Genomic DNA, 21,334 nt, shown 5'->3' on the forward strand with positions numbered 1-21,334 from the left:
AGCTAAGATAGGAATCATTTTTATTGAACTTAGATCAAATAGTTGCGATACAAAAGGAATTTGAGATGTGAAAAGAGAGTTTGTGAGAGAAGAATAACAACTTCACCAATCACATCACTCACAAAATACCCTTACTACCCTATTAATAGTAACTCATGTCCCCACATAGTCTCATTATTTTGGCTTAAGTTGACTAACTCCTATTTGGGTCTATCCAATATGATGGGTTCATTACAGGATACTTCTCTCGGGAAATTTTTTTTTCTACCCCAACAATCTGCACTTTACCCCAACAATCCTATTTGAAATGACAAATATACCCTCATATATAATGTAAAACTGAAGAAAAAAAATCATTATTTACCCTAGTCAAAAAAAAGTGTACCGGTGTGAGTTTGGAGTTTTAGGAAAAGTAAGTGTAATTTTACATACCGGTACACTTTTTCGAAGTGTGCCGGTTCGATTTCTTCACCGGTACACTTGAAAAAAAGTGTACCAGTATGCATATTCATACCGGTACACTTTCAAGTGTACCGGTATGAATATGCATACCGGTACACTTGAAAAAAGTGTACCGGTATGCTTTCGACGTCTGAGTTTCATATTACATACCGGTACACTTTAAAAAAAGTGTACCGGTTCACAGTGATTTTTTTTTAATTTTTTTTTTAAAATTTTTTTTTTGTTTTTTTTCAGTGGTGCGTACTAGAGGATCAGACGGTAGAATTAGGCATAACAGAGGACGTGGAGAGTCTCGACGACATCAGGAGGAGCCGGAACACGATGAGCTGCCGGCAGTGCCTGAGCAGCAGGTTGAGGAGCAGGCTGTGCAGCAGGGTTGGCCTGGAGGGCTGATCGATACGAGTCTTTTGACTCGATACGAGCATCATGTTGCTCGTCATGTATGGTTTGGTCAGGTAATACTTTGTTTTTTTTGTTATTATTTGTTAAGTTATATTGACCATTTTTTTTTAATTTGTATTGTTTATACTCTCGTTGTAACACCCAAACCCATTATTTATATATTTCTACCTTTAGTAAAATCTTTTTCAAAATACGCAACGGAAAATCACATTTAATTTATTGAATATCGGTTCGAGTATTACACTCCTCTATCAAAATAATACTAATGTAATTAATTAGTAAAAATAGTGTTTATACAAATGTTAAATCAACTAATGTATTTATTAGCTATACAAAACAACCTAGATAAGGAGACTCTATATACATATAAAACCCCTTTTCCCGTGTCACAATCAGAGCGGAGCTTCACCGACGACTCGACATCGAATACCACAAAACCTGTAAATCTGGACCCCCAACGATCCAGCACATAACACATAAAAGAGAGTTAGATAACATACTCAAAATATAAGTGTAAGTAAATGGTACTTAAACACTTCTTCATAAAGACATGCATAATCATACATTATACATATACACCACCATCATTCATGCATATTCATATATCATGCATATACTTCATTTATCACATAATCAATCATCCACAATTATACACCAAACAGATAGTTTCACGTCGTCTCGGACAATACCAAAACATCAACAAATACACATAACTCAATTACAAATAGGAATACACATAAAGTTCCTAATGTAATCTAACACCACAAATACACGGTTCAGATTATGGTCATGACGGACCCTGCATTGTTCATTTTATAGTCATGACGGACTCTGCTCCTCACATACGGATTAACAATCAACATTTACCAAGTACGTGTCAAACATTATTTATCATAAAATGCACACATAATCCCTAATGCAATCTAATGCTTCACATTCATGCTATGTCCTCTAGACACCTCTAATGCATGTGGTATCATCTTCTTTATTAGAGTATCTCACCTCTAATATCCTTCTTTATCGGATAAATATAATCCGATATCCTTCTTTATTGGAATATCCAATATCACATATATTCATGAATGCATGTATATGTTTTTCATGAATTCACTCACAATCATTTTAATTAGCATTAAGCTCTTCATTTACTAATGTGGAACACTATCCAACATTACTTCTTTATTAAGATAACACTATACCTTAATATCCTTCTTTATCGAATAACATAATTCGATATACTTCTTTATTAAGTTAATTAACACCTTAATATACTTCTTTGACATTTTAACAAACATCATCAACACAATCAACAACAATTATATTCCACACACATAATCAACAACTATCATCACAATACAATTAATCATGGTTATAAACACCTAATTGCATGTTAGGATACCTTAAATCCATGTTACAAGTGCCTAATTGCACTTAAAACAACTATCAAAAAGTTGCTGAATTAGTACTGTTCGCTAAGCGAACCCGTAGCGAATGGATAGCGAACCAAGTCAGGGTAGTTCGAGCTCGTGGCGAACCAGTAGCGAGCAGTCAGCGAACTATTCGCTAAGCGAACCCGTAGCGAAGGCCTCCTGTCAGGACAGTTCAAACCTTGCGATTTTCATCTCAAATCACCCAAAAATCCCATTTTTCATGTTATAAACCCCAAAAGAGTTTGTATTCACATATAATAAACATAGATAAACACAAAAGGACGGTCCATTTCTCAGATCTACCTCAGAAACATCGAAAAAGTAAGAATTTGCCACTTTTATACAAAACTCACATAAGAACACAAGTTCTTGAGTCAAACACTCACAAATTCGTTTTTACTTATTTAAATCGTTCATGCGTCATGGTAAAAGCATATACAACATGTTATGAACCTACGAATCGATTTCCATTACGAAAAATCCATTCAAACTAAAACGAAAATGGGGTGGAGGAAGTTCGGGTGAGGAGAAATCGACATTCTCCCCTTCCTCGAGTCACCCACGGATATGAAATCTACTCTCTTACCTGGATTCGAAGAAAACATGACGAAGCTCTCGAATCCCTAGCTCTCCTTCTCGCCCTAGCTCCTCAAGCTCTCTCTCCTTTCTCTCAAGAACACAAGGACAAAAGAGAAATGAATTTCTCTTCTCCCTCTCATGGCTATATGGCGCCACACACACACACAAGGCCCATTGGGCCTCAAGCCCAATTGGCTTGGCCCAATAACGCGTTAACTCGCTCTACTCGCCTAATAACTAAAGTACTCGATAAATAACTCTAGTTATTAACTTAATTAAAATGCCACGTTAAATAAAATATTTTAACACATAAAAATAATAATACGAAAATTGGGTCGTTACAACTCTCCCCCACTTAAAAGATTTTCGCCCTCGAAAATTACGCAACTAAAACAACTCCGGATAACTCCTGTATCCGACCCTCCTACCAAACGCTCAAAACGCTACACATTACTAAGTTTGACAAAATTAGTTTATCCCATCCAACACAATTTTTGTCCATTTATCAACAAGAGATCAAGGACGGCTAGTTCCTCAATTTGTCGATAGATAGTCAACAATCATGATATCGGCATAAACCATTCTTATCAAACCGCTAAAACGTCAACTTCGCACGAAACATCCACAGACTCACATTCTACGGTACTCACAACTCTGCCCCAAAACAGGTACAACCAATCGAACACTCTCCGAAAGATACTTCCACAACTCCATAATTCTCATAAATCTTTGATTCCCTCATGAATCACTTAACCGTGTTACATCACTTATTCATATCGTATCTTATTCCAAACATATCACTCGATAATTCAATTCCAACAATCACTTGATGACCACATTCTCAAACTCCCTCGACACATGCTAAAAACTACCGTCTCTAACCGTCAAATTCATTTTCTAACATATCTTCAATCATTGAGTCGAATCTCTTTACGACTATTCTATTCCCAAGTAATCTCTTAACCAACCTTTGCATTCCTTAACACAAACAATTTCCAATACCACTTCTTAATCTTTTAGTAATTCGCTACTTCAAAATTAGGCTACCGCCTAAAATTGGTTCTCCAAACAATCATAACTTCTATCTCGTTGATTCCAAACGACATCTTCAGTTCGCTCACGCTCCACCTATCCATGTTCCCCATCATCTTGCATTGCAACAAGCACACTCTTCTCCGTTTATTCACTCATCGAATTCTTATTCACCAAATCACTACCGTCCCATCATCCATGATGAAACAATTTAAAATCTTTTACTTCATTGTCACCGATTGTGACCATACCTCATCAACATCCACGATGCATCTAACAAAACTAGTCTCTACCGACTCTTCCATTCCATGAATCCAAATTCCTTAGCAAATACTTACTCACTCTTATCTTGTGGGCACTGCAAAATGCTCTCCGACACTTACCTTAGACATCGCCTTCAACTCCTTACTATATGTGCTCAAACACAACATCTACTCACATGTGCGGTAATCCTTTTCGCAACTCTCACCTAGCACAAGTCACTTCCAACATGACCTCATTACTCATTCTCTGCACGTTCTTCAACAGCTAACTTTCTTATTTCCAATCATTCTAAGACGTTACTACTCACTTAGCTTCATCTCAACCTCCAAGACTCTACGTTCTCATTCAACATGTGACACCAATTGTCCGGTTATTATCCAAATCCAATTACCCTTTCTTCGACAAGCCTCTCACAAAATCTTTCGAATCGTTATCCTACTTCCATCTTCGAATAAACTCGACTACTCATACAATCCTTACTTCCAACGATTCAACAAACATACCAATCCTATTATGATATTTCTCAATTCCATTCTCGTCTACCTTAAAGCCTACTTCCCTTCATCGATTAATGAACACCAACGGTTCACTAATATTCACATCTCTTATGAAATTACTTCACACACTAGACTTAGAACTCCAAATTGTTCAACCAATTCAACCTACTACCATATGCACGACTCACGTAAAGCTTCTTACTCAAACATCTGCTACAACATCCTATCCACTTTGATGACAACTTACTTCAAAATCATCACCTCCTCAAGAATCTTAATCACTCCCTCTCCTTCATATTCGACTCGTTTCGATCAAACAGATACTTCAACTTTGGTCCACAAAACACGCCTCCATACTTTTAGTGCAACACACGATCTCCAACCGTTCCGAATACTCTTCATCTCACTTAACCAATCTCACTAACGCCTCACGGCGAAACACTTGGTCCGACAACTCCTCTTCTAATAGTTTCTCACAACTTGTTGCGCCCATTCATTCCACTTCGAACAACGTCGCCAATTCCTGAATATTCCGCTTCAAGAACATCTCTACTCATCTCATCTTCTCACGTTCGAAACATCTCGGAGGGATATAACCTTCTCCCCCACTTATCTCAAACCCACCTACACTCTTCCACTAGAACTTCTGGTGCTCACACCTAACGGTTCTATCGTCTCTAAACATATTCTTCCCAAAAGAAGAAACTAGTATCGACATCGTTTACACGCATGTCGCATACAAGGGACAAAACCTAACCCACGATACCTAAACACTAACACAAATTCATGCAAGCATTCAAGTAACCTATACTTCCCTCACTTTTCAAAGTTAGGAAATCAAAACAACACAAGAAAAATGAACATTGCATAGCAATAATTCATACTCACATTCAATCAACTCAGAACAAGACGTCAATAAAATAAATTTCTTGTCTGGCTCCCTCGCTTAGCAAAAGCTAGCGAGCTCCCGGCGAGATAAGTCACAAACATTCACAGGATTTAGCAAGACTTAGCGAGATTTAGCGAGGTTCATTCTTCGCCTAGCGAGCACATCCAAAAATCTGGGTGCTCTGCTACGGTTTTGAACTTACGCTCACTAAACTCTCGTTTTCTCGACTCACTAATCCACAAAATCCAAAACATCAAGCATATAACATCATTATAGACTTGAAAGCACAATTAGAATCATGCATCAACAATCACAACATAGAATTATGAGGTCTTCATGTTTTTACTCATAAAACGCATAGCAATTCAAATGCCTAGTAATTATCTAGCACATGTTATAAACAAACATATAACAAACACATACCAGGACACATTAATATCCTACTCGTCTCACCATTTTGAAAATTTAATTTTCACTCACCCAAAAGAAAATAACTCTATATTTTCACCAAAATCTTCAAGAAATAATATTAGTTTTTAAAATTATTTCAAATCATTACCACATGCAGTTTTATATCATGCCGGATCGTCACATGCAGTTTTACATCATGCCGGATCATCAACAATTAGCAAATAAGCATCAATCAACCAAGTTTAAACTATACCAAGGTTAAACTCTAAGCATATTCAACTATTATAGCATAGAAGTATAACACTCACACCATTACTCAACAAAAGAATGGATCCATTTATCAATTCACACCACTCATAGTTCCTAAATGAACAACATAAGTGATTTCACAAAACAAACAACACAAAATTGTTAGACAAACACGACTGACACACTACACTCACTTGGTCTGACTGCACAGACCTGCTCTGATCGACACATAACCCACACAGTCCGAAGACAACGGGGCTCTGATACCAATTGTAACACCCAAACCCATTATTTATATATCTACCTTTAGTAAAATCTTTTTCAAAATACGCAACGGAAAATCACATTTAATTTATTGAATATCGGTTCGAGTATTACACTCCTCTATCAAAATAATACTAATGTAATTAATTAGTAAAAATAGTGTTTATACAAATGTTAAATCAACTAATGTATTTATTAGCTATACAAAACAACCTAGATAAGGAGACTCTATATACATATAAAACCCCTTTTCCCGTGTCACAATCAGAGCGGAGCTTCACCGACGACTCGACATCGAATACCACAAAACCTGTAAATCTGGACCCCCAACGATCCAGCACATAACACATAAAAGAGAGTTAGATAACATACTCAAAATATAAGTGTAAGTAAATGGTACTTAAACACTTCTTCATAAAGACATGCATAATCATACATTATACATATACACCACCATCATTCATGCATATTCATATATCATGCATATACTTCATTTATCACATAATCAATCATCCACAATTATACACCAAACAGATAGTTTCACGTCGTCTCGGACAATACCAAAACATCAACAAATACACATAACTCAATTACAAATAGGAATACACATAAAGTTCCTAATGTAATCTAACACCACAAATACACGGTTCAGATTATGGTCATGACGGACCCTGCATTGTTCATTTTAGGGTAAATGATCATTTACCCCCCTGCAAAATAAGCAAATTTTCGTTTACCCCCCTATGTAGATTTTTTTTCTGTTTACCCCCCTGTAAAAAATAGATTCACTCATTTTGCCCCCTGTGTGTACAGCAGGACATGTGATTGTGCAAATTTGCTGAAGTGGCTTGTACACGTGGAAAAAAACATTTATATTTATTTTTAAATTCCACGTCAGATAATATTTTTTCTAAAAAAAAACTTTTCCTACAAAATTAATAAAACGAATTTTTTTTCCAAAATTAAAAGAAAATCCTACAAATAATTTTTTTTTCCCTACAAAATTTTAAAAATTTCCTACAAATAATTTTTTTTCGTACAAAATTATTATTTTTTCCTAGAATAAAAAAACGAATTTTCATATTTTTCTCTCAAATAAAGTTTATTTTCAAAATAAAGATTTTAAAAATTTATTTCAAATCTTTTTGGTTTAAAAAAAACAGAATCTTCGCTGGTTTGCTTCCACTGTCGTGATCATATTCGTCATCGTCTTCTTCAATCACCGGAATCGTCTTCTACTTCGTTATTGTCTTCTGCTTCTTCTATTTTTCTAGTTCTAGGGCAAATGATTTTGGTATAAGAGGAAAACGCGAATAAAACTTCTTTTTCTATTTTTTTAATTCAAAGAGATTAACAAAAAAATAATGTTTTGTTTTTAAAAAATAAAGATCATGTTTTTTTAATTCAAAAAGATTTGAAAATAAATCTTTAAAATTTTTATTTTGAAAATAAACTTTATTTTGGAGTAAATATTTATTTTGGGAGCAAAATAAGAAAATTCATTTTTTTTTGTTGGAAATTTTTTAAAAAATTTTGTAGGAATAAAAAGTTATTTGTAGGATTTTTTTGGGAAAAAAAAAAGAAAATCCATTTTTTTATTTTGTAGGATTTTTTTTTAAAAAAAAAAATATATTATCTGACGTGAAATTTAAAAAATAAATATTAATTATTTTTTCCACGTGTACAAGCCATGTCAGCAGATTTGCACATTCACATGTCCTGCTGTACACACGGGGGGCAAAATGAGTGAATCTATTTTTTGCAGGGGGGTAAACAGAAAAAATATCTGCATAGGGGGGTAAACGAAAATTTTCTTATTTTGCAGGGTGGTAAATGATCATTTACCCTTCATTTTATAGTCATGACGGACTCTGCTCCTCACATACGGATTAACAATCAACATTTACCAAGTACGTGTCAAACATTATTTATCATAAAATGCACACATAATCCCTAATGCAATCTAATGCTTCACATTCATGCTATGTCCTCTAGACACCTCTAATGCATGTGGTACCATCTTCTTTATTAGAGTATCTCACCTCTAATATCCTTCTTTATCGGATAAATATAATCCGATATCCTTCTTTATTGGAATATCCAATATCACATATATTCATGAATGCATGTATATGTTTTTCATGAATTCACTCACAATCATTTTAATTAGCATTAAGCTCTTCATTTACTAATGTGGAACACTATCCAACATTACTTCTTTATTAAGATAACACTATACCTTAATATCCTTCTTTATCGAATAACATAATTCGATATACTTCTTTATTAAGTTAATTAACACCTTAATATACTTCTTTGACATTTTAACAAACATCATCAACACAATCAACAACAATTATATTCCACACACATAATCAACAACTATCATCACAATACAATTAATCATGGTTATAAACACCTAATTGCATGTTAGGATACCTTAAATCCATGTTACAAGTGCCTAATTGCACTTAAAACAACTATCAAAAAGTTGCTGAATTAGTACTGTTCGCTAAGCGAACCCGTAGCGAATGGATAGCGAACCAAGTCAGGGTAGTTCGAGCTCGTGGCGAACCAGTAGCGAGCAGTCAGCGAACTATTCGCTAAGCGAACCCGTAGCGAAGGCCTCCTGTCAGGACAGTTCAAACCTTGCGATTTTCATCTCAAATCACCCAAAAATCCCATTTTTCATGTTATAAACCCCAAAAGAGTTTGTATTCACATATAACAAACATAGATAAACACAAAAGGACGGTCCATTTCTCAGATCTACCTCAGAAACATCGAAAAAGTAAGAATTTGCCACTTTTATACAAAACTCACATAAGAACACAAGTTCTTGAGTCAAACACTCACAAATTCGTTTTTACTTATTTAAATCGTTCATGCGTCATGGTAAAAGCATATACAACATGTTATGAACCTACGAATCGATTTCCATTACGAAAAATCCATTCAAACTAAAACGAAAATGGGGTGGAGGAAGTTCGGGTGAGGAGAAATCGACATTCTCCCCTTCCTCGAGTCACCCACGGATATGAAATCTACTCTCTTACCTGGATTCGAAGAAAACACGACGAAGCTCTCGAATCCCTAGCTCTCCTTCTCGCCCTAGCTCCTCAAGCTCTCTCTCCTTTCTCTCAAGAACACAAGGACAAAAGAGAAATGAATTTCTCTTCTCCCTCTCATGGCTATATGGCGCCACACACACACACAAGGCCCATTGGGCCTCAAGCCCAATTGGCTTGGCCCAATAACGCGTTAACTCGCTCTACTCGCCTAATAACTAAAGTACTCGATAAATAACTCTAGTTATTAACTTAATTAAAATGCCACGTTAAATAAAATATTTTAACACATAAAAATAATAATACGAAAATTGGGTCGTTACAACTCTCCCCCACTTAAAAGATTTTCGCCCTCGAAAATTACGCAACTAAAACAACTCCGGATAACTCCTGTATCCGACCCTCCTACCAAACGCTCAAAACGCTACACATTACTAAGTTTGACAAAATTAGTTTATCCCATCCAACACAATTTTTGTCCATTTATCAACAAGAGATCAAGGACGGCTAGTTCCTCAATTTGTCGATAGATAGTCAACAATCATGATATCGGCATAAACCATTCTTATCAAACCGCTAAAACGTCAACTTCGCACGAAACATCCACAGACTCACATTCTACGGTACTCACAACTCTGCCCCAAAACAGGTACAACCAATCGAACACTCTCCGAAAGATACTTCCACAACTCCATAATTCTCATAAATCTTTGATTCCCTCATGAATCACTTAACCGTGTTACATCACTTATTCATATCGTATCTTATTCCAAACATATCACTCGATAATTCAATTCCAACAATCACTTGATGACCACATTCTCAAACTCCCTCGACACATGCTAAAAACTACCGTCTCTAACCGTCAAATTCATTTTCTAACATATCTTCAATCATTGAGTCGAATCTCATTACGACTATTCTATTCCCAAGTAATCTCTTAACCAACCTTTGCATTCCTTAACACAAACAATTTCCAATACCACTTCTTAATCTTTTAGTAATTCGCTACTTCAAAATTAGGCTACCGCCTAAAATTGGTTCTCCAAACAATCATAACTTCTATCTCGTTGATTCCAAACGACATCTTCAGTTCGCTCACGCTCCACCTATCCATGTTCCCCATCATCTTGCATTGCAACAAGCACACTCTTCTCCGTTTATTCACTCATCGAATTCTTATTCACCAAATCACTACCGTCCCATCATCCATGATGAAACAATTTAAAATCTTTTACTTCATTGTCACCGATTGTGACCATACCTCATCAACATCCACGATGCATCTAACAAAACTAGTCTCTACCGACTCTTCCATTCCATGAATCCAAATTCCTTAGCAAATACTTACTCACTCTTATCTTGTGGGCACTGCAAAATGCTCTCCGACACTTACCTTAGACATCGCCTTCAACTCCTTACTATATGTGCTCAAACACAACATCTACTCACATGTGCGGTAATCCTTTTCGCAACTCTCACCTAGCACAAGTCACTTCCAACATGACCTCATTACTCATTCTCTGCACGTTCTTCAACAGCTAACTTTCTTATTTCCAATCATTCTAAGACGTTACTACTCACTTAGCTTCATCTCAACCTCCAAGACTCTACGTTCTCATTCAACATGTGACACCAATTGTCCGGTTATTATCCAAATCCAATTACCCTTTCTTCGACAAGCCTCTCACAAAATCTTTCGAATCGTTATCCTACTTCCATCTTCGAATAAACTCGACTACTCATACAATCCTTACTTCCAACGATTCAACAAACATACCAATCCTATTATGATATTTCTCAATTCCATTCTCGTCTACCTTAAAGCCTACTTCCCTTCATCGATTAATGAACACCAACGGTTCACTAATATTCACATCTCTTATGAAATTACTTCACACACTAGACTTAGAACTCCAAATTGTTCAACCAATTCAACCTACTACCATATGCACGACTCACGTAAAGCTTCTTACTCAAACATCTGCTACAACATCCTATCCACTTTGATGACAACTTACTTCAAAATCATCACCTCCTCAAGAATCTTAATCACTCCCTCTCCTTCATATTCGACTCGTTTCGATCAAACAGATACTTCAACTTTGGTCCACAAAACACGCCTCCATACTTTTAGTGCAACACACGATCTCCAACCGTTCCGAATACTCTTCATCTCACTTAACCAATCTCACTAACGCCTCACGGCGAAACACTTGGTCCGACAACTCCTCTTCTAATAGTTTCTCACAACTTGTTGCGCCCATTCATTCCACTTCGAACAACGTCGCCAATTCCTGAATATTCCGCTTCAAGAACATCTCTACTCATCTCATCTTCTCACGTTCGAAACATCTCGGAGGGATATAACCTTCTCCCCCACTTATCTCAAACCCACCTACACTCTTCCACTAGAACTTCTGGTGCTCACACCTAACGGTTCTATCGTCTCTAAACATATTCTTCCCAAAAGAAGAAACTAGTATCGACATCGTTTACACGCATGTCGCATACAAGGGACAAAACCTAACCCACGATACCTAAACACTAACACAAATTCATGCAAGCATTCAAGTAACCTATACTTCCCTCACTTTTCAAAGTTAGGAAATCAAAACAACACAAGAAAAATGAACATTGCATAGCAATAATTCATACTCACATTCAATCAACTCAGAACAAGACGTCAATAAAATAAATTTCTTGTCTGGCTCCCTCGCTTAGCAAAAGCTAGCGAGCTCCCGGCGAGATAAGTCACAAACATTCACAGGATTTAGCAAGACTTAGCGAGATTTAGCGAGGTTCATTCTTCGCCTAGCGAGCACATCCAAAAATCTGGGTGCTCTGCTACGGTTTTGAACTTACGCTCACTAAACTCTCGTTTTCTCGACTCACTAATCCACAAAATCCAAAACATCAAGCATATAACATCATTATAGACTTGAAAGCACAATTAGAATCATGCATCAACAATCACAACATAGAATTATGAGGTCTTCATGTTTTTACTCATAAAACGCATAGCAATTCAAATGCCTAGTAATTATCTAGCACATGTTATAAACAAACATATAACAAACACATACCAGGACACATTAATATCCTACTCGTCTCACCATTTTGAAAATTTAATTTTCACTCACCCAAAAGAAAATAACTCTATATTTTCACCAAAATCTTCAAGAAATAATATTAGTTTTTAAAATTATTTCAAATCATTACCACATGCAGTTTTATATCATGCCGGATCGTCACATGCAGTTTTACATCATGCCGGATCATCAACAATTAGCAAATAAGCATCAATCAACCAAGTTTAAACTATACCAAGGTTAAACTCTAAGCATATTCAACTATTATAGCATAGAAGTATAACACTCACACCATTACTCAACAAAAGAATGGATCCATTTATCAATTCACACCACTCATAGTTCCTAAATGAACAACATAAGTGATTTCACAAAACAAACAACACAAAATTGTTAGACAAACACGACTGACACACTACACTCACTTGGTCTGACTGCACAGACCTGCTCTGATCGACACATAACCCACACAGTCCGAAGACAACGGGGCTCTGATACCAATTGTAACACCCAAACCCATTATTTATATATTTCTACCTTTAATAAAATCTTTTTCAAAATACGCAACGGAAAATCACATTTAATTTATTGAATATCGGTTCGAGTATTACACTCCTCTATCAAAATAATACTAATGTAATTAATTAGTAAAAATAGTGTTTATACAAATGTTAAATCAACTAATGTATTTATTAGCTATACAAAACAACCTAGATAAGGAGACTCTATATACATATAAAACCCCTTTTCCCGTGTCGCAATCAGAGCGGAGCTTCACCGACGACTCGACATCGAATACCACAAAACCTGTAAATCTGGACCCCCAACGATCCAGCACATAACACATAAAAGAGAGTTAGATAACATACTCAAAATATAAGTGTAAGTAAATGGTACTTAAACACTTCTTCATAAAGACATGCATAATCATACATTATACATATACACCACCATCATTCATGCATATTCATATATCATGCATATACTTCATTTATCACATAATCAATCATCCACAATTATACACCAAACAGATAGTTTCACGTCGTCTCGGACAATACCAAAACATCAACAAATACACATAACTCAATTACAAATAGGAATACACATAAAGTTCCTAATGTAATCTAACACCACAAATACACGGTTCAGATTATGGTCATGACGGACCCTGCATTGTTCATTCTATAGTCATGACGGACTCTGCTCCTCACATACGGATTAACAATCAACATTTACCAAGTACGTGTCAAACATTATTTATCATAAAATGCACACATAATCCCTAATGCAATCTAATGCTTCACATTCATGCTATGTCCTCTAGACACCTCTAATGCATGTGGTACCATCTTCTTTATTAGAGTATCTCACCTCTAATATCCTTCTTTATCGGATAAATATAATCTGATATCCTTCTTTATTGGAATATCCAATATCACATATATTCATGAATGCATGTATATGTTTTTCATGAATTCACTCACAATCATTTTAATTAGCATTAAGCTCTTCATTTACTAATGTGGAACACTATCCAACATTACTTCTTTATTAAGATAACACTATACCTTAATATCCTTCTTTATCGAATAACATAATTCGATATACTTCTTTATTAAGTTAATTAACACCTTAATATACTTCTTTGACATTTTAACAAACATCATCAACACAATCAACAACAATTATATTCCACACACATAATCAACAACTATCATCACAATACAATTAATCATGGTTATAAACACCTAATTGCATGTTAGGATACCTTAAATCCATGTTACAAGTGCCTAATTGCACTTAAAACAACTATCAAAAAGTTGCTGAATTAGTACTGTTCGCTAAGCGAACCAAGTCAGGGTAGTTCGAGCTCGTGGCGAACCAGTAGCGAGCAGTCAGCGAACTATTCGCTAAGCGAACCCGTAGCGAAGGCCTCCTGTCAGGACAGTTCAAACCTTGCGATTTTCATCTCAAATCACCCAAAAATCCCATTTTTCATGTTATAAACCCTAAAAGAGTTTGTATTCACATATAACAAACATAGATAAACACAAAAGGACGGTCCATTTCTCAGATCTACCTCAGAAACATCGAAAAAGTAAGAATTTGCCACTTTTATACAAAACTCACATAAGAACACAAGTTCTTGAGTCAAACACTCACAAATTCGTTTTTACTTATTTAAATCGTTCATGCGTCATGGTAAAAGCATATACAACATGTTATGAACCTACGAATCGATTTCCATTACGAAAAATCCATTCAAACTAAAACGAAAATGGGGTGGAGGAAGTTCGGGTGAGGAGAAATCGACATTCTCCCCTTCCTCGAGTCACCCACGGATATGAAATCTACTCTCTTACCTGGATTCGAAGAAAACACGACGAAGCTCTCGAATCCCTAGCTCTCCTTCTCGCCCTAGCTCCTCAAGCTCTCTCTCCTTTCTCTCAAGAACACAAGGACAAAAGAGAAATGAATTTCTCTTCTCCCTCTCATGGCTATATGGCGCCAGACACACACACACAAGGCCCATTGGGCCTCAAGCCCAATTGGCTTGGCCCAATAACGCGTTAACTCGCTCTACTCGCCTAATAACTAAAGTACTCGATAAATAACTCTAGTTATTAACTTAATTAAAATGCCACGTTAAATAAAATATTTTAACACATAAAAATAATAATACGAAAATTGGGTCGTTACACTCGTTACAACTGTTAAATCCTTATTTTGCATACAAATTTAGTGTTAAAATACTATTATAGTTCATTTTCAATGTCTTATGATATGCATCCAATTATCCGGTCTAATTTATTATTCACAATGTATTTTTTTAAATATATGTAGGAACGTGTCGAAGGTGACAAAATTGAGCTACGAATAGCATCTTTAGGAAAAAAGTTAGCTGACAGGATTCCTGATCACCATCCTGAAGTTATTCAAGGTTGGTTGAATATTTCGGGGTTGTGCTGGCTTGAGCGGACTAGCTTGAAACTTACCGATCCGCAGCTTATATCCGCATTTGTTGAGAGGTGACACCCTGAGACATCGTCATTTCATATGTCGTTCGGCGAGATGACTATTACTTTGGACGATGTGGCATGTCTTCTGCATCTACCTGTTAGGGGTCAGTTTTATACTCCTGTATCAGTTTCTCAGGAACAAGCTGCGGCACTTGCAGCTGAGTTGTTAGGAGAGGAGTATGACTTTGCATTGCGAGAGACTGTATTGCAGAGGGGTGATTATTTTTCACAGCAGTGGCTATATGAGAGTTATACGAGGAATGTCAATTTGTACGGGAGACATGACTGCGCAGCTAGGGCATGGATGTTGATGTTGGTGGGATGTACCATTCTGGCTGATAAGAGTTATACACGTGTGGATGCCAAATGGCTACTTCTGTTTAGTGATTTGTCTGCAGTCCATACATTTTCGTGGGCCAGTATTGCATTGGTTTGTTTATACGATAACTTGAACGATGCATCCATGTTTTCTAAGAGGGCCCTTGCAGGGTATGCGACACTTCTTCAGGTATGCGACACTCACTACAAAGACATAATTTAAATATTGCGTAATTAATTTTTTTTTCTCTTTGCTGTGTAATTAAATTTTGTTTTTATCTTTGTTGCGTAATTTAATTTTCTTTTCTCTTTGTTGCGTTGTTAACAATTTTCTTTTTTCTTTTTTTTTTCTTTTTTGTAACTGTGTTGGATTCACGAGTATTTTCCTACCCTTGGTAGGCGGGCTCAGTCGGATCTTAATTGTGATAATCCTGGATTTCCTCGAGCTATGCGGTGGATGTATAAGCAAGGGAAGACCAAGCTCCCCGAGTATCGGCCTATATTGGATGCACTGACCCCTGATGACGTGATATGGCGTCCGTTTGAGACTCACAGAGGTAGCATTCCTTTTGATCTGATTACTCTGTATAGTGGTCATCTGCGTGGATCCACGGTAGTTCCTTACTTGCCCGAGAGGTGTATTAGGCAGTTCGGATTTGTACAGTATATACCACCACCACCACCACCTCTAGCTCCTGCCTATTCTGATATTGATAGCGACTGGATTGGTTATCACGCGTCCGTTGATCGGATCCTTCAGCCGACACATCCAGTGACATATGCTTATGAGACTGTACCTGATTACATGTCCTGGTACTATAGGGTATCACATCCTAGACTGTGTCGCTCTGTTGATGGACCACATGGAGCACCACCAGTTCCACAGTATGCACCTGCACCAGTAGACGATGCACCAGCAGAAGATGCACCACAAGAAACTGCACTACAGCGTGAGCGGAGATGGAGAAGTATGGCTCGAGGCGCGCTTGAGACATTTCTGACGAGGATAGACGCTGATAGGGATGATGAGGGATTTGAGGAGCTTTTTTTTGCACTAGATGTATGTCGTGGTGCATACCCATGACTAGTTTTTTATTGTTATGTTTTTTTGAACACTAGTTTATGTACTTTTATTTTTGGATTGTGTATTTTGTTGAACTATTTTTACTATATCGTGTACTTTATTTAGATTATGAACTTTATCGATCAAATGGTTTTTGTACTTCAATACATTATTTTTTGACACAATGAACATTACTAAAGTAGGCATTGCATTTTATTGACATAAAATATTTTTTGACACAATGAACGTTACTAAAGAATTTAGATATTTGATAAAACATAAGTAATATAAATATTCGACATAAAATAAACAATTAAAAATAGGTAATATTTAATTAATTGACACACAATTAAAAATTATTCAACAGACATAACACCACTAAGAGGTTTCACCGGAGGATTTAGAAGGTTCCAATATTGTAGGCGTCCGTTTAAGTTTGACATCCAAGATCTTGCTTCATGTGAACAAAATTTCTTTCAATCAGCTGTAACTTCGGGCAACGGAAACCCCTTTGACATGTCTACCAGAACCCAATGATTTCCATTGACAAAACCAATACAAAAAACCTTGCTGAAGAGGAATATGAAGTCATCATAGGAAAGAAAGTCTTACTAGGTTTACCCAACGTGACGAGAACGACATTATACCTATTTGCTACCAAGTAACCCATAGCAGGTATGGTGAACCATCTATTTGCTACCAGCGAATCTCTCACAACCTGCAAATCTTGTCTGAATAATTTCTCATACAAACTGTTATTATTTCTAAGCTCTTCATCTAACTCCCGGCGGACGATGGACCAACCTTCCTCTCTGTAACCAAGTAAAGATGCAACAGCTCTAAAACCACAATTTCCATCTTCAAGCACATCAGCAATGTCAACAATATGTGGATGTATATGATCAGGAAATTGCCCCAAATATTTCTGAGATGTCAGTTTTTTAGACAACTGAGTTAGTTGTTTCTGAGATGGTTGAGATTGTTGCTTCTGAGAGGGTTGAGATAGTTCCTTCTGAGATGACTGTGATTGTTGTGTACACAACCTCTTCGATGTACCTAGATTTATGTAAAAACAAAAAAAGTTGAATATATAATAATAGAATATAGAAATAAAAATATAAGCAATAACTATATTATCAAAAAAATAAATTAGTCACCTTGTGAATCACCATATTCTCTTTCAACATGTTCAAAGTATGATGGATCACGATACACATCATAACCTTTTGGTGCTTTGCCTTTATCTTTGTTCTTCACTCCTCCTCTGGTTTTTATTTTTTCAGGTGGTGGACACAATGAACTTGAGGCTGGATAAGCAAGTTCAAACACTTTACTCTTCAACGCTCTTTTACCAACAATATCAAGTGACCGAAATCGAGTCCATATTGCCTCCATTGCATTACTCATGTCCAACTCATATCCATCATTTGTGTCATCCTTCAATGGTTCTTCCATAGTTAATTTCTTCCAGTGACCGTGAACTGAATCTAACGGTATCGGTACACCGCTGGTTGTATATCCACTCAATTCACAAGCACAAGGCAACTCAGATGTTGACCTAAGTTTGCAACCACACAAGTTTTTATTTGTTCCAACAATGTCAATTCTCTTCATCTCATCAGAAATTAGTGTCATAGCGGCCTTGGAGACAAAGTTTCTCAAATATTGAAAAAATGGACTGTTGTGTGTCTTTTCTGCATAGTAAAAACTCTTTTGAAAAGACTTCTTAATTTTGTCAACTTCTAGTATTATGTTGTCATTCATGTCTTCCAAACACTTGCATAAGTCTCCTTTGCTGTGTTCAAACATTTGCTTCAGTCTCCAATGTGCAGACTCAACTCTAAATATCAAATTGCAAACAATAGTCATTTAAACGCCAAAAAAAGAAAAATATAATTACAATTTTAAAATAAAAAAATTATACCTATTAGTCGTTGTGTTTCCTAAATGCATCACTCGATTGGTCCATGCTTCAACAAATTGTTCTTTGCGAGGGGCCAACCAGGTGTTATTGACATATTCGACAAACTTGCTTGAATTAACACATGCTTGCTGAAACGCATTCAACCGCTGCTGATACTCCACCTCATCCGGACTTTCAACAACATCTCTCCACAAATTTTTCACCTTCTGTCGCATATCCTTAGGTATATGCACGGTGCATCTCGCATTCACATTTTTTATTATGTGTCACATACAAAGCATATTAGTAGTATGTGGAAATATATCTTTAATTGCATTCATCAAAGCAAACTCCCTATCAGTCAAAATTACTCTAGCAAATATATCTTGCTTAGTAATCAATTGCTTCAACTTACCTAACGCCCAATGATAATTGTCCGTCTTCTCAGATTCCATGTAAGCAAATCCAACAGCAAATGTCATGTTAGTTGACGTTATGCCAATAATTTCAAGTAGTGACTATCTATATTTATTAGTTTTGTATGTGCAGTCCATAACCAAAACAATGGGAAACAAGTTCAACAACTTGATTGAATCTGGATGCGCCCAAAAAATATCACTCAAAACATCTGAGCCATCATCTTTTCTTCTATTCCAGCTGACATATTTTGCATCATCTAACAACTGCGGCAAGTGTTGCAGCTCTGTTATGGAGCCTCTTTCCTGTTTTTGCATCATGTGTCTTTTCCTATATACAAGTGTGGCATCAACAATAGAATCTGGATTTTGATCTTTCAAATCTAAAACAATGTTTCTTGGTGCTACTTTACGCTTTGTCAAATCTTGAACACGTTTGTTTTCATCAGCGGTTAAACGTGCCTTGCGAGGATGACCATGATATTGGTCAGATAGCCCGTGGTTGTGAACTCCATGAATAACCTGAACTTTCCATCCTGAACCATCTGTTGAAGGTGCAGCTCTAATTTTAAATGGACAGTTACACTTTTTCAATGCAGTTGTCATGGAACTTTCTGAAGAGTCATACTTTCCACCTATGTCACAACCCAAAATCAACTTGTCATTTCTTCCTCTTATTCCGTTCTTTTTATCCGACCGAGTAATGATAATACCGACTTTATTGGCATCTCCAACATCTCGAGCCCATTTGACAACATCATCTGGGGTAGCAAATTTTTGATGAGTTGTAAAAACATCCGTAGTATCTACCAATATTTGACTTGTATCGCCGAGATATGCCATATCTGTTTAAAAATAAAAAAACAAATTAAAATTAAAAAAATTAAGAATAGCATACCGGTACACTTATTACATACCGGAACACTTTAACTACCGGAACACTTTAAAAAAGTGTACCGGTATGTATAATGATAAACGAAATATAATTAACATACCGGTACACTGTTTAAAAAGTGTACCGGTAACATTAACATACCGGAACACTTTTTAAAAAGTGTACCGGTAACATAAACATACCGGAAAACGTTTTAAAAAGTGTACCGGTAATATTAACATACCGGAACACTTTTTAAAAAGTGTACCGGTAAAGTTAACTTACCGGTAAGGATAAATACTTACCGGAACAATTTTTTTGGAGGATGAAAATTCTACCAGAACAGTATAATACGACAAAAATTATTTTTTTAAAATATATTAATTTTTAATAAGGGTATATTGAGTATTTTTAGAAAAAAGTTGGGGTAAAGTGCAGATTGTTGGGGTAGAAAAAAAAATTTCTTCTCTCAGTTAGAATACGACCCTTTACTTCTTAAATTTGAACAAGTTACCACTAACAAACATACCTATCTTGTCAAAAAAAAAAAAATATACCTATCTTTTTTCTACTAGAGTTACAATGATAAGATATTGAAATATTGGTGTACTAAAAATGAATCAGAAAAAAATTAAAATTTGTAAAATGGCATTTTCCTATACCCTAATAAAAATGGACATCCTACGATCTAAATAATGCACAACCAACGCAATCAATTAATGAAAATGAAAACCACATGATGTGTCATTGTGTCAACGTACGGATTACAAAAAATTCACATCCTTTTACTAGTACATATACTTAAGAGCATTAGCCGCTAATGCAATATATAGGTAATAGGTAATAGGTGTCACTTTCCTTAGAACATGAACAATGATGTTGAATGAGTATGTTGAATGAGTGTTGAATGATTGAAGATGAGTGTTGAATGAGTGTGTTGAATGATGTAGTTACACTTGAGAGAATAAAGTGTGGTTTGTTACCATTGATCAAGAGAGAGAAACATATAAAAATTTAGAGAAAATGGATTTAGATGGTGTTAGATTACACTTTATTCTCTCAGTGTAAATCACACTTGAGAGAATTCATTCTCGTTGAAAG

General features: G+C 36.0%; 3 protein-coding genes across 3 annotated transcripts; 1 reads left to right on the forward strand and 2 right to left on the reverse strand.

Moving 5' to 3' along the window:
• Positions 1-222: 222 nt before the first annotated feature.
• Positions 223-17,061, forward strand: LOC123904112 (protein MAINTENANCE OF MERISTEMS-like). The gene is made up of 5 exons (XM_045953800.1): positions 223-226; positions 697-917; positions 15,484-15,668; positions 15,762-16,167; positions 16,357-17,061. Exons 1-5 carry the CDS (start codon positions 223-225, stop codon positions 17,059-17,061), a joined length of 1,521 nt encoding a protein of 506 aa, XP_045809756.1.
• Positions 17,062-17,560: 499 nt separating this feature from the next.
• LOC123904113 lies at positions 17,561-19,425 on the reverse strand. The gene is made up of 4 exons (XM_045953801.1): positions 19,295-19,425; positions 18,965-19,204; positions 18,198-18,880; positions 17,561-18,096 (listed from the first exon to the last, which is right to left on the reverse strand). Exons 1-4 carry the CDS (start codon positions 19,423-19,425, stop codon positions 17,561-17,563), a joined length of 1,590 nt encoding a protein of 529 aa, XP_045809757.1.
• A 36-nt stretch (positions 19,426-19,461) lies between these two features.
• Positions 19,462-20,202, reverse strand: LOC123904114. The gene has a single exon (XM_045953802.1). It carries the CDS (start codon positions 20,200-20,202, stop codon positions 19,462-19,464), a length of 741 nt encoding a protein of 246 aa, XP_045809758.1.
• Between the last annotated feature and the right edge of the window lie 1,132 nt (positions 20,203-21,334).

Source organism: Trifolium pratense, linkage group LG2, assembly GCF_020283565.1.
Source record: "Trifolium pratense cultivar HEN17-A07 linkage group LG2, ARS_RC_1.1, whole genome shotgun sequence".
Taxonomy (NCBI): Eukaryota; Viridiplantae; Streptophyta; class Magnoliopsida; order Fabales; family Fabaceae; genus Trifolium; species Trifolium pratense.